At 51.9% G+C, this 13340-nt stretch overlaps 1 protein-coding gene across 1 annotated transcript in view; it reads right to left on the bottom strand.

Moving 5' to 3' along the window:
* PRICKLE3 (prickle planar cell polarity protein 3) overlaps positions 1-13340 on the bottom strand; it is a 192866-nt gene that overhangs the window by 86639 nt on the left and 92887 nt on the right. The window contains exon 2 of the mRNA XM_078664522.1: positions 2736-2821. Within this exon, the coding sequence (XP_078520648.1) occupies positions 2736-2821 (86 nt within the window). The remainder of the gene's footprint in view (positions 1-2735; positions 2822-13340) is intronic.

The following is a 13340-nucleotide window of genomic DNA, read 5'->3' as shown; positions in this document are numbered from 1 at the left end:
GGGGGGGTGTCTGCAGGCTGTGGGGATGAAGGCTCAGGGCATGGCTAGGAAATCCTAGGGCAGACCACCCCCTCCGAAACAACATAGCGCCTGGTGGGTGTTGATTGATGCGAGTTGTGCAGGTTCTGACAGTGTGAGAGTCAAATAAGGTGGGGTGGGGGCTGGGGGCCGGATGCAGGCAGCAATCAACAAACTACCCCTCTCTCTTTGTCTTGGGGGTGGAGACTGGGGGGGGGCGAGTTGATCTGTGCCCCCCCCCCCGGGTTCTAGGGTCCCTGGGGTCGCCCCCCCCTCCTCCTACGTGTTAACACCGACACGGCTCAGGGGTTGAAATCCACCGACATCTTAAGAATTTTGGGGGCACAACATATTCTGGGGGCCCCTATGCTGAACACATTTGGTTTCTATTAACCTTTTCCTGCTCATTCAATACTAAATGATATGTTAAGTTTTAATAAAGTTCAGTTCTCCGGGGCCCCTGGAAGGTGAGCCAGGCCCGGGGCAAGCGCCAACTTTGCCCTAAAACGTCTCTGTGCCCCCCTCTTTCCTACAAAGCTCTGGTGGGTGCATCAGCGCCCCTGCGGTGCCCCTCGGGTCTGGCATCTGAGCTCCTCGACGCTGCCCAGGCTCCAGGCAGCGCTATGGCAGCACCAGAGCAGAGTCCCAGGGACGGAGGTGCCAGGGTTCACCCCCGAGGGAGGGGGCCAGGGCAGGCCTTGGAGAGGAGGGCCCCGCCCTGTGAGGGTTCAGCGGGGGGGGGGGGGGGGGGGGGGAGGGGCTGGCCTGACCCCTGACCCCGCCCTGTGCATTGACTGCACCTGAGGCGGTTCCAGGCTCGGCCGCCAGGGGGCAGCAGCGGGCCAGGGATGCCAGGGGGCACGGGAGGGGCAGGGGATGGAGCCGATGAGGTCAGGTGCCAAGAAGGCCCCGCCCCCACCCACGCACCCCCGAGGGCTTCAAAGGGGGGGGGGGGGATGCGGGGGCAGCTGCTGCTCACAACTAAAGAAGGAAAGAAAAAACCCACAAGGTGAGGGTGACCTTGAGCAATGAACCGGTGCCCGAGGAGAGGGGGGGGGGGGCTGGAAGAGAAGCACCCCCGGCAGGAGGCAACACTCCCGGAGCAGCCTGCCCGTGCTCCCTACTTCCTTCCGGTGTTTACCCGGTGCTGCTGCTGCATCGAGGATCGACCCTCGCTAGCAGGGAAGGGAGGGCCTACAGGGCTCTTCATGCTCACACGGCTGCAGTCTTTGAAATGGACACTGCAGTACGGAGGGGCTCCTGGGAAGGGAGGGGGGCAGGGGCTCATGGGAAGGGAGGGGGGCAGGGGCTCCTGGGAAAGGAGGGCCTACAGGGCTCTTCATGCTCACATGACTGAAGTCTGGGGGGGGCAGTGCTGTCCGGAGGGGCTGACGGGAAGGGAGGGCCTACAGGGCTCTTCATGCTCCCACGGCTGCAGTCTTTGAAATGGACACTGCAGTACGGAGGGGCTCCTGGGAAGGGAGGGGGGCAGGGGCTCCTGGGAAAGGAGGGCCTACAGGGCTCTTCATGCTCACATGACTGAAGTCTTGGGAGGAACCATTGCTAGTCAGGGGGCACTCACGTCCATCCACTCGGTGTAGGTGCAGGGATTCTTGCGCAGGAAGGGTTAGATACACCCGACCAAAGGGTCTGGTCAGGGCCGGCTCCATGGAGGTGCAACCGGTGTAGCTGCACCTGTTGCTCACCTGGGGGTGTTTAAAAATAACAGGCTTAAATAGCACTTGCTGCAGAGTTCCTTGTGTGTCCAGCAGTTTTCAGGCAACAATAGCAAATGTCGAGATAACTCTGGTGGTTAATGTTCCTGCTGGAGGGAGATCTTTTGCCCGGTGGCAGTTTCACTGATCAGAAGGTAGCGCAGAGGGTTAAGGTGCCTGCTGCACAGAACGAGTCCCCTGCAGATCACCGAACTGTAGTTTCTTTGGTTAGCGCAGTGGGTTACTGCTTTTGCGTCAGACATCCATTGCTTCTTGCAGTTCCTAAGGCACATCCCTAGTGTAGCTCAGTGAGCTATGAACTCTCATCACAGCGCTGCCAGCAAACTGCCTGGTACTGGTTAGAAGGTTATGTCTCCCCCAGTCTGTCATTATCCCATTGTTCCTAAAAATGGTTTATTTGGGTTGAAATATGTTCCTATTAGTAAAGCCAACTCCAAACATTGTGGTAGGTTTTAAATCCTGAGTTTGTGCTTCTTCAGACCAAACACTCTTAAAACCTACTGCCTACTACTACGGATGACGCGTGACTCCTAACCCTTGTTCTCCTCATTGTCTTACGAAACATTTCCTATAGACTGATTTACACACCTATGATTCATTATAACGTGTGTGATGTAAAGTGCCATGACACCCAACACTGGTATGAGAAGCGCTATAAAACAAAACCCATGGGAGAGGGGCTGTGGGGAGATGAGTGGCACTGGTGGAGGCTGGTAGTGAGGGAATCTGTGGAGAAGGAGGTTTGTGGGGGGAGGTGCCAACAAAGATTGTGTCACTGGGCACCCCCAGCGCCAAGGCGGGCTCCCAGTGTGATCTTTGAACGTGCACCCCTGCACTGGGAGCAAAGCTCGGGGCCCAAAGGTGGGCTGTGAGGTCACAGTGTGGAGGCTACAGCTGTAGGGGGACAGTGAAGAGGGGGACAGTGAAGAGGTGCACAGTGGACATATGTCCAGGACTGATACTCGCGCCGCAGGCTCTCACCTCCATCCGTGTGCCAAGAAGCCAGGGCAAGTGTCTCCACAGGCGTTACAGGGCTGTCCACGGTCAGGGTCGTCCTCCTCGTCCACCTGTGAGAACAACAGAAAGAGAAGAAGCAATTTAGATCCTGTGAGAACAGAAAGAGCAAAAGAAAGTTAGATCCTGTGAGAACAACAAGAGTAACCCTGGGCATAGTTCGTGTAGTAGCGCTACGCGTAGCTACACGAAGCGCACTACGCACGCTACAGGTAGCTACCCGAACTGCGTAGTGTGGTAGGGAAAATATTGTTCGCACTGTTTGCACAGTGCCGGATGCTTGCCCGCACTGCGCAGTCATTGCAAACGGCATCTTGCATAGTGGAAGCGGTCGTTTTCTGCCACTCGAGTCGATTTGTACTCGAGCGGTAGCTTTCTCAATGCGGAATGGTAGTTTCTCATCGCGAGCGGTCGCCAGCATACGTGACCACTCGTAATGAGAAACCTGACCTCCCCGCGTTGAGAATCTCGCCGGAAGAGTTTATTTTCTACGCTCGCGATCAGCAACATCAAGTTGCCGGAAAAAGTCTCACCGGGATGGTGTTTTTGCTCGCTCGCGGTCACCAACTTGACGTTGACGACCGTGAGAGAGCAAAAAATGCCCACTACGCTATGCGTTTTTGCACTATGCTATGTGCAATTCGTGTAGCGAGTAGTTACGCAAACTACGCACATTCCGCAAGCATAGTGCAGTGTTCCACCCAGGGTTAAACAAGAGCAGAAGCAACTAAGATCCCATGAGAACAAAACAACACGAGCTGAAGCAACTTAGATCCTGTGAGAACAACAAGAGAAGAAGCAACTTAGATCCTGTGAGAACAACAAGAGCAGAAGCAACTTAGATCCTGTGAGAACAATAAGAGAAGAAGCAACTTAGATCCTGTGAGATGAGAGAACAACAAGAGCAGAAGCAACTTAGATCCTGTGAAAAGAGAGAGCAACAACAAGAGCAGAAGCAACTTAGATCATGTGAGATGAGAGAACAAGAGCAGAAGCAACTTAGATCCTGTGAGATGAGAGAGCAACAACAAGAGCTGAAGCAACTTAGATCCTGCGAGAAGAGAGAGCAACAAGAGCCAAAGCAACTTACATTCTGTCAGTTGAGAGAGCAACAACAAGAGCAGCAGCAACTTAGATCCTGTTAGATGAGAAAACAAGAGGCGAAGCAACTTACATCCTGTGAGAACAAGAGGAGAAGCAACTTAGATCCTGTGAGAACACGAGCAGAATCAACTTAGATCCTGTGAGAACAAGAGCACAAGCAACCTAGATCCTGTGAGAACAGCAAGAGCAGAAGCAACTTGGATCCTGTGAGATGAGAGAACAACAAGAAGAGAAGCAACTTACATCCTCTGAGAAGTGAGAACAAGAGCAGAAGCAACTTAAATTCTGCGAGAACAACAAGAGCAGAAGGAACTTGGATCCTGTGAGATGAGAAAACAACAAGAGCTGGAGCAACTTAGATCCTGTGAGATGAGAGAGCAACAACAAGAGCAGAAGCAACTTAGATCCTGTGAGATGAGAGAGCAACAACAAGAGCAGAAGCAACTTAGATCCTGTGAGATGAGAGAGCAACAACAAGAGCAGAAGCAACTTAGATCCTGTGAGAACAGCAAGACCAGAAGAAACTTAGATCCTGTGAGACGAGAGAACAACAAGAGGAGAAGCAACTTAGATCCTGTGAGATGAGAGAGCAACAACAAGAGCAGAAGCAACTTAGAACCTGTGAGATGAGAAAACAACAAGAGCCGAAGCAACTTACATCCTGTGAGAACAAGAGGAGAAGCAACTTAGTTCCTGTGAGAACAACAAGAGCAGAAGCAACATAAATTCTGCAAGAACAAGAGCAGAAGCAACTTGAATCCTGTGAGAGCAACACCAAGAGCAAAATCAACTTAGAAACTGGGAAAACAACAAGAGCAGAAGCAACTTAGATCCTGTGAGATGAGAAAACAACAAGAGCAGAAGCAACTTAGATCCTGTGAGAAGAGAGAGCAACAACAAGAGCAGAAGCAACTTAGATCCTGTGAGATGAGAGAGCAACAACAAGAGCAGAAGCAACTTAGATCCTGTGAGAACAAACCAACAACAAGAGCAGAAGCAACTTAGATCCTGTGAGAAGAGAGAGCAACAACAAGAGCAGAAGCAACTTAGATCCTGCGAGAAGAGAGAGCAACAAGAGCCGAAGCAACTTAGATCCTGTGAGATGAGAGAGCAACAACAAGAGCAGAAGCAACTTAGATCCTGTGAGATGAGAAAACAAGAGCCGAAGCAACTTACATCCTGTGAGAACAAGAGGAGAAGCAACTTAGATCTTGTGAGAACAAAAGCAGAAGCAACTTAGATGCTGTGAGAACACGAGCAGAAGTAACTTAGATCCTGTGAAAACAACAAGAGCAGAAGCAACCTAGATCCTGTGAGAACAGAAAGAGCAGAAGAAACTTAGATCCTGTGAGACGAGAGAACAACAAGAGGAGAAGTAACTTAGATCTTCTGAGAAGAGAGAGCAATAAGAGCCAAAGCAACTTACATCCTGTGAGATGAGAGAGCAACAACAAGAGCAGCAGCAACTTAGATCCTGTGAGATGAGAAAACAACAAGAGCCGAAGCAACTTACAACCTGTGAGAACAAGAGGAGAAGCAACTTAGATCCTGTGAGAACAACAAGAGCAGAATCAACTTAAATTCTGCGAGAACAAGAGCAGAAGCAACTTAGATCCTGTGAGAAGAGAGCAACAACAAGAGCTGAAGCAACTTAGATCCTGTGAGAAGAGAGAGCAACAACAAGAGCAGAAGCAACTTAGATCCTGTGAGAAGAGAGAGCAACAAGAGCCGAAGCAACTTACATCCTGTGAGATGAGAGAGCAACAACAAGAGCAGAAGCAACTTAGATTCTGTGAGATGAGAGAGCAACAACAAGAGCAGAAGCAACTTACAACCTGTGAGAACAAGAGGAGAAGCAACTTAGATCCTGTGAGAAGTGAGAACTACAAGTCAGAAGCAGCATGAAGCCAGCTAAGTCCCGTCAGGCAGCAACACACAGAATAAAGCCAGCCAGGTCTATCACGCAACAACACACAGAATGTAACAGTAAGTTTGTTTCACATAGGTCCTGTCAGGTAACAACACACAGGGCTTGGGGAAAGGTAGGTCCTGTCAGGTAACAACACACAGGGCTTGGGGAAAGGTAGGTCCTGTCAGGTAACAACACACAGAGCTTGTGTCATGTAGGCCTGTCAGGTAAGAGCACAAAGAGCTTGTGTCACGTAGGTCCTGTCAGGTAACAACACACAGAGCTTGTGTCACGTAGGTCCTGTCAGGTTACAACACACAGAGCTTGTGTCACGTAGGTCCTGTCAGGTTACAACACACAGAGCTTGTGTCATATAGGTCCTGTCAGGTAACACACAGAGCTTGTGTCATGTAGGTCCTGTCAGGTAACACACAGAGCTTGTGTCACGTAGATCCTGTAAGGTTACAACACACAGAGCTTGTGTCACGTAGGTCCTGTCAGGTTACAACACACAGAGCTTGTGTCACGTAGGTCCTGTCAGGTTACAACACACAGAGCTTGTGTCACGTAGGACCCATCAGATGACACGAAGAGCTTGTGTCATGTAGGTCCTGTCAGGTAACACACAGAGCTTGTGTCATGTAGGTCCTGTCAGGTAACAACACACAGAGCTTGTGTCACGTAGGTCCTGTCAGGTTACAACACACGGAGCTTGTATCACGTAGGTCCTGTCAGGTAACACACAGAGCTTGTGTCATGTAGGCCCTGTCAGGTAACACACAGAGCTTGTGTCACGTAGGTCCTGTCAGGTAACAACACACAGAGCTTGTGTCACGTAGGTCCTGTCAGGTTACAACACACGGAGCTTGTGTCACGTAGGTCCTGTCAGGTAACACACAGAGCTTGTGTCACGTAGGTCCTGTCAGGTTACAACACACAGAGCTTGTGTCACATGGGTCCTGTCAGGATACAACACACAGAGCTTGTGTCATGTAGGTCCTGTCAGGTAACACACAGAGCTTGTGTCACGTAGGTCCTGTCAGGTAACAACACACAGAGCTTGTGTCACGTAGGTCCTGTCAGGTTACAACACACAGAGCTTGTGTCACGTAGGTCCTGTCAGGTTACAACACACAGAGCTTGCGTCACGTAGGTCCCGTCAGGTTACAACACACAGAGCTTGTCTCACATGGGTCCTGCCAGAGAACACACAGAGCTTGTGTCACGTAGGTCCTGTCAGGTAACACACAGAGCTTGTGTCACATGGGTCCTGCCAGAGAACACACAGAGCTTGTGTCACGAAGGTCCTGTCAGATAATACACAGAGCTTGTGTCACGTAGGTCTGGTCAGATAACACACAGAGCTGGTGTCACGTAGGTCCTGTCAGGTAACAACACACAGAGCTTGTGTCACATGGGTCCTGTCAGATAATACACAGAGCTTGTGTCATGTAGGTCCTGTCAGGTAACAACACACAGAGCTTGTGTCACGTAGGTCCTGTCAGAGAACACACAGAGCTTGTCTCACATGGGTCCTGTCAGATAATACACAGAGCTTGTGTCATGTAGGTCCTGTCAGGTAACAACACACAGAGCTTGTGTCACATGGGTCCTGTCAGATAATACACAGAGCTTGTGTCATGTAGGTCCTGTCAGGTAACAACACACAGAGCTTGTGTCACGTAGGTCCTGTCAGAGAACACACAGAGCTTGTGTCACATGGGTCCTGTCAGATAATACACAGAGCTTGTGTCATGTAGGTCCTGTCAGGTAACAACACACAGAGCTTGTGTCACATGGGTCCTGTCAGATAATACACAGAGCTTGTGTCATGTAGGTCCTGTCAGGTAACAACACACAGAGCTTGTGTCACGTAGGTCCTGTCAGGTAACACACAGAGCTTGTGTCACGTAGGTCCTGTCAGGTTACAACACACAGAGCTTGTGTCACATGGGTCCTGTCAGGTAACACACACAGAGCTTGTGTCATGTACATCATGTCAGGAAGAGGAGGCCCCATAAGCCAAGTGTGATCTCTTCAAGTCACCCAGCAAGAGGCGGACAGGTCCTGGCAGGTAACAGGAGACATGCCAGAGCAGGCTGGGTCATGGCTGCCACAACCTGCAGCATGGGGCGATTGAAGTCCTGCCAAGAAACAGGAGGCGGGGGAGGCATGTTGGGTCTTGCTCTGTCACCGGAAGGAGCTGAGGCCATTGCATCATGGGCTGACAGCAGCTCGAGGCAGGCCAGGTCCTGTCTGGGAAGAGCACCTGCCAGGGTCCCTGGGTGGAAAGAGAGGGAGGCAGAGGCCAGGGACACCACAGGCCCCGGACTGAGGGCCCCTCATGGGCGCGGCACCCTTCCTGGCCACAGGGGGGCAGTGTGAAGCCCCCCCAGAGACACCACAGCCCCCTGAGGGCCCCTCACGAGCACTGCACCCTTCCTGGCCACAGGGGGCAGTGTGGAGCCCTCCCCCAGAGACACCACAGGCCCCGGACTGAGGGACGCTGCACCCTGCCTGGCACCAGGGGGCAGTGTGGAGCCACCCCCCCCCCCCCCCCCCCCCGGAGGGCAGAACCAGCTGGGTCCGCATTTATTTTTATTTATTTATTTATAAAGTTTTCTATAGCACAAACACGATCCCGAAGGATATGAGAGCGCTTTACAAAAGAAAGGAAGGAAGGACATACATCTAATACGGACATCAAGTAAGAACACACAACAGGAAAAACCCCATAAAACCAGACAATCGACTCAAGGAGAGGAAAACAATAAACAGGAATAAAGCGGGGTAGGGGGGGGCATCTTTAACTGAATCCGAGCTTCGAAGGGCAACCATTCGAGAGATTTTAGGGCTGGGGAGATGTGCTCATTGCTTTTGGTACCTGTGACTAGGGATGTATGTCGTTACAACGCATGCTTTTACAACGCATGCCATTACAACGCAGGTTTTACAACGCAAGTCGTTACAACGACTTGCGTTGGGGGGCGCTGGATAGTGAATAGTTTAATTTACTATTCCAACTCCAGTCCCCGTGGATAGTAGGGAAGGTGTTGGATAGTAATTAAAGTATTCCCTATCCTAGAGCGCCCTCCAGCGCAATGCGTTGTAATGACTTGCGTTATAAAAGTTGCGTCGTAATGGTAGTGCGTGGTAAAAGTTGCGTTGTAAAGGATGTTTCCCTGTGACTAGTCTGGCTGCAGTGTTCAATGAGGCCCTTAGTAGAGCCAGGGTGTATTTGGGAAGGCCACAGAGGGCAGCGCTGCCATAATCAAGCCTTGGCAAGACAAGCGCTTGCACCACCTGCTTGAAATCAGTCTGTGGAAGGAAAGGTTTGATGTTTCTGAGTGTCCTCATCAGGTGATTAGCTCCCTTACACACCTTGCTGATAGGATTCTTCATGTGCAGATGCTTGTCCAGGGAGATTCCGAGAGATTTGGCTGAGTCTATGACGAGAGGGGTGCAGTTAAAAGCAGTGAGGTGAGTCAACCAAAGGTCTACCTTGGGGATGTGGTTTGGGGGAGAGATGAGAAGGGATTCAGTTTTGGAGGTGGTGTTGAGCAGGAGATGCTTCTCAGTGAACCAGTTCTGTGTGGCCCGAAGGGTGGTGTTGAGTGAGATGATGTCATCCGGGGATGAGATTTTCAAATAAAGTTGTGTGTCGTCCGCAGACATATGGAAGAGAATGTTTGTGGAATTGAGTGATTTCGCTGGAGGTTCCAAGAAAAGGTTGAAGACGCTAGGAGAGAGGGCTGACACTTGGGGGGACACCCCCCCGAGTACTGGAAAGGGCTGAGAAAGGGAGTGCTTTGCCTTGACCCTGTGATCTGTGGCGGAGGAAAGACGAGAACCATTGTAATACCCGACCAGAGAATCCCATCCTATTCTTCAGAATGGATAGGAGGTTGTCGTGATTAACCGTGTCGAATGCGGGGGAAAGGTCAAGGAGGATTAGGAGGCAGGATTCATTTTGGACAAGTATTTTTAAAATGACATCAATTGCGTGAGTGAGAGCCGATTCGGTGCTGTGCCCACTGCGGAAGCCGGATTGATGTTAGTCCAGGAGTTGGATATTCTCTATGTGAGCACAGAGTTCGGATTGTACGCATTTCTCCAGTAGATTGGCTAGTGTGAGGATGTTGGAGATAGGGCGGAAATTATCGAGGTCGGAAGAGTCTGCGTTAGTTTTTTTATTATAGGTGACACCTGAGCTGCTTTTAGTCAATCTGGGTTCATGCCTTGTGCTAGAGAAGCGTTTACAATCCTTGTCGAGGTGGGGATGAGTACTTCTTGATTTCTTTGAAGATGGCTGGGGGCAACGGGTCGCTGAAGTGATTAGATGGGTTGATACTCTGAAGAATCTTGTTTATGTGTTTTTCACTGAATGGGGTAAAGGTGCCCCATGCCGCGTTGTTCTTAGTGTTCAGGCTGATCGGTTTGCTCTTATCTGAGAGGTCAAGGGGCGGTGCGGACCCAGAGGGTGGCAGTAGAGCCTTCTTAGAGGCGAGTTCAATGGAGACGAGTCTTGATTTCTCAGTGAAGAAAGAAGCAAGTTCATCACAAGAGGGTGACTGCCTCTGGCGTCAGAGTGGTTTGGACCTGCCACTGATTGCGGTTTAACCAGTTCGAAGAGTTTCTTGGGGCGGTTAGCAGCTTGATCAAGTGGGTGTCTGAAGTAGTCCGCCTTAGCGCTCTTGATTTGTTTGTTGTGTAAGCTCCTAACGTCTCTGAGGAGTTTTAATTGTTCCAGGGAGGGATTGAATCTCCAGGAACGTTCGGCTGCCCTAAGGTTGCAGCGTTCAGTATTTAAATTGTCGTACCACGGCTTGGATATTTTTGTTGAGGCATTTCTTTGTTGGAGTGGAGCAATGTCCTCCATGATGTTGGAGGTGGTCGAGTTGTAGGCGCCAGTGAGTAACTGAACCTCAATCAGGTCAGCTTGGGAGGAGAGGGCAGATTTACACTGGGCTGCTAGCGCGATTGAATTTATTGATCTGAGGTCCCTTTTCCAGATCTTTGATTGCGTTGGCTGAGCCTTCCTCAACGTCACCACCCTGTTAACCTCTCTCATGCTCATGACGAGCTCAGCTCGTCATGAGCTACAGTGCTCCTGTGCTCATGACGAAGTGAGCTCGTCATGGCCTTTAGAACGCTCGCACGCTGGGCTAATTCCCCTGCTGTGCGAACGTTCTAAAGAAACGGGTGCGGCCGTGGCAAGCTTGTCATGAGCACAGGAGCACTGTACTGCATGACGAGCTGAGCTCGTCATGAGCATGGGGGCGCTGTGCGCACCCCCCCCCCCTGCCCCAGCACAGCTGGGAAATGTGCGCAGCAGCGAAGGGGTTACTATAAAAGAGGATGCAGTGGTGGTCGGACCAATCGCAAGGGGTAATGGTTTCCAATGTGATGGTCTGCCCCGTCGAGATAATGAGGTCTAGAATTTCCTTTTTATTATGCGTTGGTCGGTCTCAGTGCTGAATCAGTTCTTGATCTTTCAAAAATGCTTGGAGGCAAGTGACCGCGTGGTCAGTGGGGTAAGACCAGTGAAGGTTGAAATCACCCAGGAAGATTTGGGACACGGCTGAGTCGACACTGCCAGTGATGACTTCCATTAGGTGCTCGATGAAGGGGCGATTGTCTCCAGGGGGGTGATAAAAAGTGTGAAGTTTACAAACCGGCAGGTTGTTACTTGAGATGTTGAGACAAAGGTATTCACAGGAGGAGGGGGAAGATGACTCCAAGTGAGAAATCGAGAGTGTGTTCCTACGAATACAGGCTAGGCCACCCCCCAGCTTACGAGCTCTGTCTATAGCCTAATTATGCCGTGACTAGGCGGTACTAGGATGTCTAGGATGGGAGTGGAGGTGGGTTTTAGCCAAGTTTCCGTCAGAATGATAATGTCTAAATCATTGTGTAGGATGAGATCGATGAGGTCGAAGACGTCGGAGGCGTGTTTACTGGCTGACCTGAAATTGAGTAGTAGACATTTAAGTCGTGATGGATTGGTGGGGAGAAGGGGTCTGTATGACGTTCACTGTCGTGAGGCTGTCTTTATTGATGCCTCTAAGATTGTGGGGAGGTTCTCTGTAGAGGTTAGATTGGCTGTTTGTATACTCATAGCAGCAAAGGGAGAGGATAGGACCCTCGGCTGTTAGCATGAAGGGTGACTGTGATTGGATGAAAGGCCAAGAGGCGGAGACTGTCTCAATAAAGAAGATTCTGGCGAGAATCTGTAAGAGGTCTTCAGAAATCTATCACCTCTCGCTGCCCTCGGGGATCACTTTGTGTGGACTGGGGGGCGCCAGGAGTGGGTGGACTCCTTCAGAAGTGGATCCCCTCATGCTACCCTCGGGGATCACTTTGTGTGGACTGGGGGTCGCCAGGAGTGGGTGGAGATAGAGCTGAAGAGGTGGTCGTCTGGTCTGATTGGCGAGTCTCCCGCTACGAAGGCTCTGGTCTCTGAAGGTGTCATGGAGCCGCAGACCAGGAGGAAGACCAGGAGATGACAGCGAGGCAGAGCAGGAGGAGGAGGAGACAGCATAGCAGACTGACATAGTTCCTATTTGTAAAGCGCAAACATATCACCCCGTAAGGTTTCAAGGCACTGGCGGCCGATGGGAGACTAAGTGAGATATTGCCCAGAGTTACATGATGCTGAGCTGGGCTGCTGCCGGCGCCAGTGATCGAACAGTGAGCCCCGTGCTCCAGAGTCAGCCGCTCTGGAAGGTGAGATGGCTCAGCAGACCAGGAAGAAGAGACGGCGCAGCAGACCAGGGAGAAGAGACGGCGCAGCAGACCAGGGAGAAGAGACGGCGCAGCAGACCAGGGAGAAGAGACGGCGCAGCAGACCAGGGAGAAGAGACGGCGCAGCAGACCAGGAAGAGGAGACGGCGCACCAGACCAGGGAGAAGAGACGGCGCAGCAGACCAGGGAGAAGAGACGGCGCAGCAGACCAGGGAGAAGAGACGGCGCAGCAGACCAGGGAGACGAGACGGCGCAGCAGACCAGGAAGAAGAGACGGAGCAGCAGACCAGGAAGACGAGACGGAGCAGCAGACCAGGAAGATGAGACGGCGCAGCAGACCAGGAAGATGAGACGGAGCAGCAGACCAGGAAGATGAGACGGAGCAGCAGACCAGGAAGAGGAGACGGCGCAGCAGACCAGGAAGAGGAGACGGCGCAGCAGACCAGGGAGACGAGACGGCGCAGCAGACCAGGGAGAAGAGACGGCGCAGCAGACCAGGGAGAAGAGACGGCGCAGCAGACCAGGGAGAAGAGACGGCGCAGCAGACCAGGGAGAAGAGACGGCGCAGCAGACCAGGGAGAAGAGACGGCGCAGCAGACCAGGAAGAGGAGACGGCGCACCAGACCAGGGAGAAGAGACGGCGCAGCAGACCAGGGAGAAGAGACGGCGCAGCAGACCAGGGAGAAGAGACGGCGCAGCAGACCAGGGAGACGAGACGGCGCAGCAGACCAGGAAGAAGAGACGGAGCAGCAGACCAGGAAGACGAGACGGAGCAGCAGACCAGGAAGATGAGACGGCGCAGCAGACCAGGAAGA

This window comes from Lissotriton helveticus, chromosome 10 (genome assembly GCF_964261635.1).
Source record: "Lissotriton helveticus chromosome 10, aLisHel1.1, whole genome shotgun sequence".
NCBI classification, from domain to species: Eukaryota; Metazoa; Chordata; class Amphibia; order Caudata; family Salamandridae; genus Lissotriton; species Lissotriton helveticus.
This window is presented reverse-complemented; position numbering and strand designations above follow the sequence as displayed.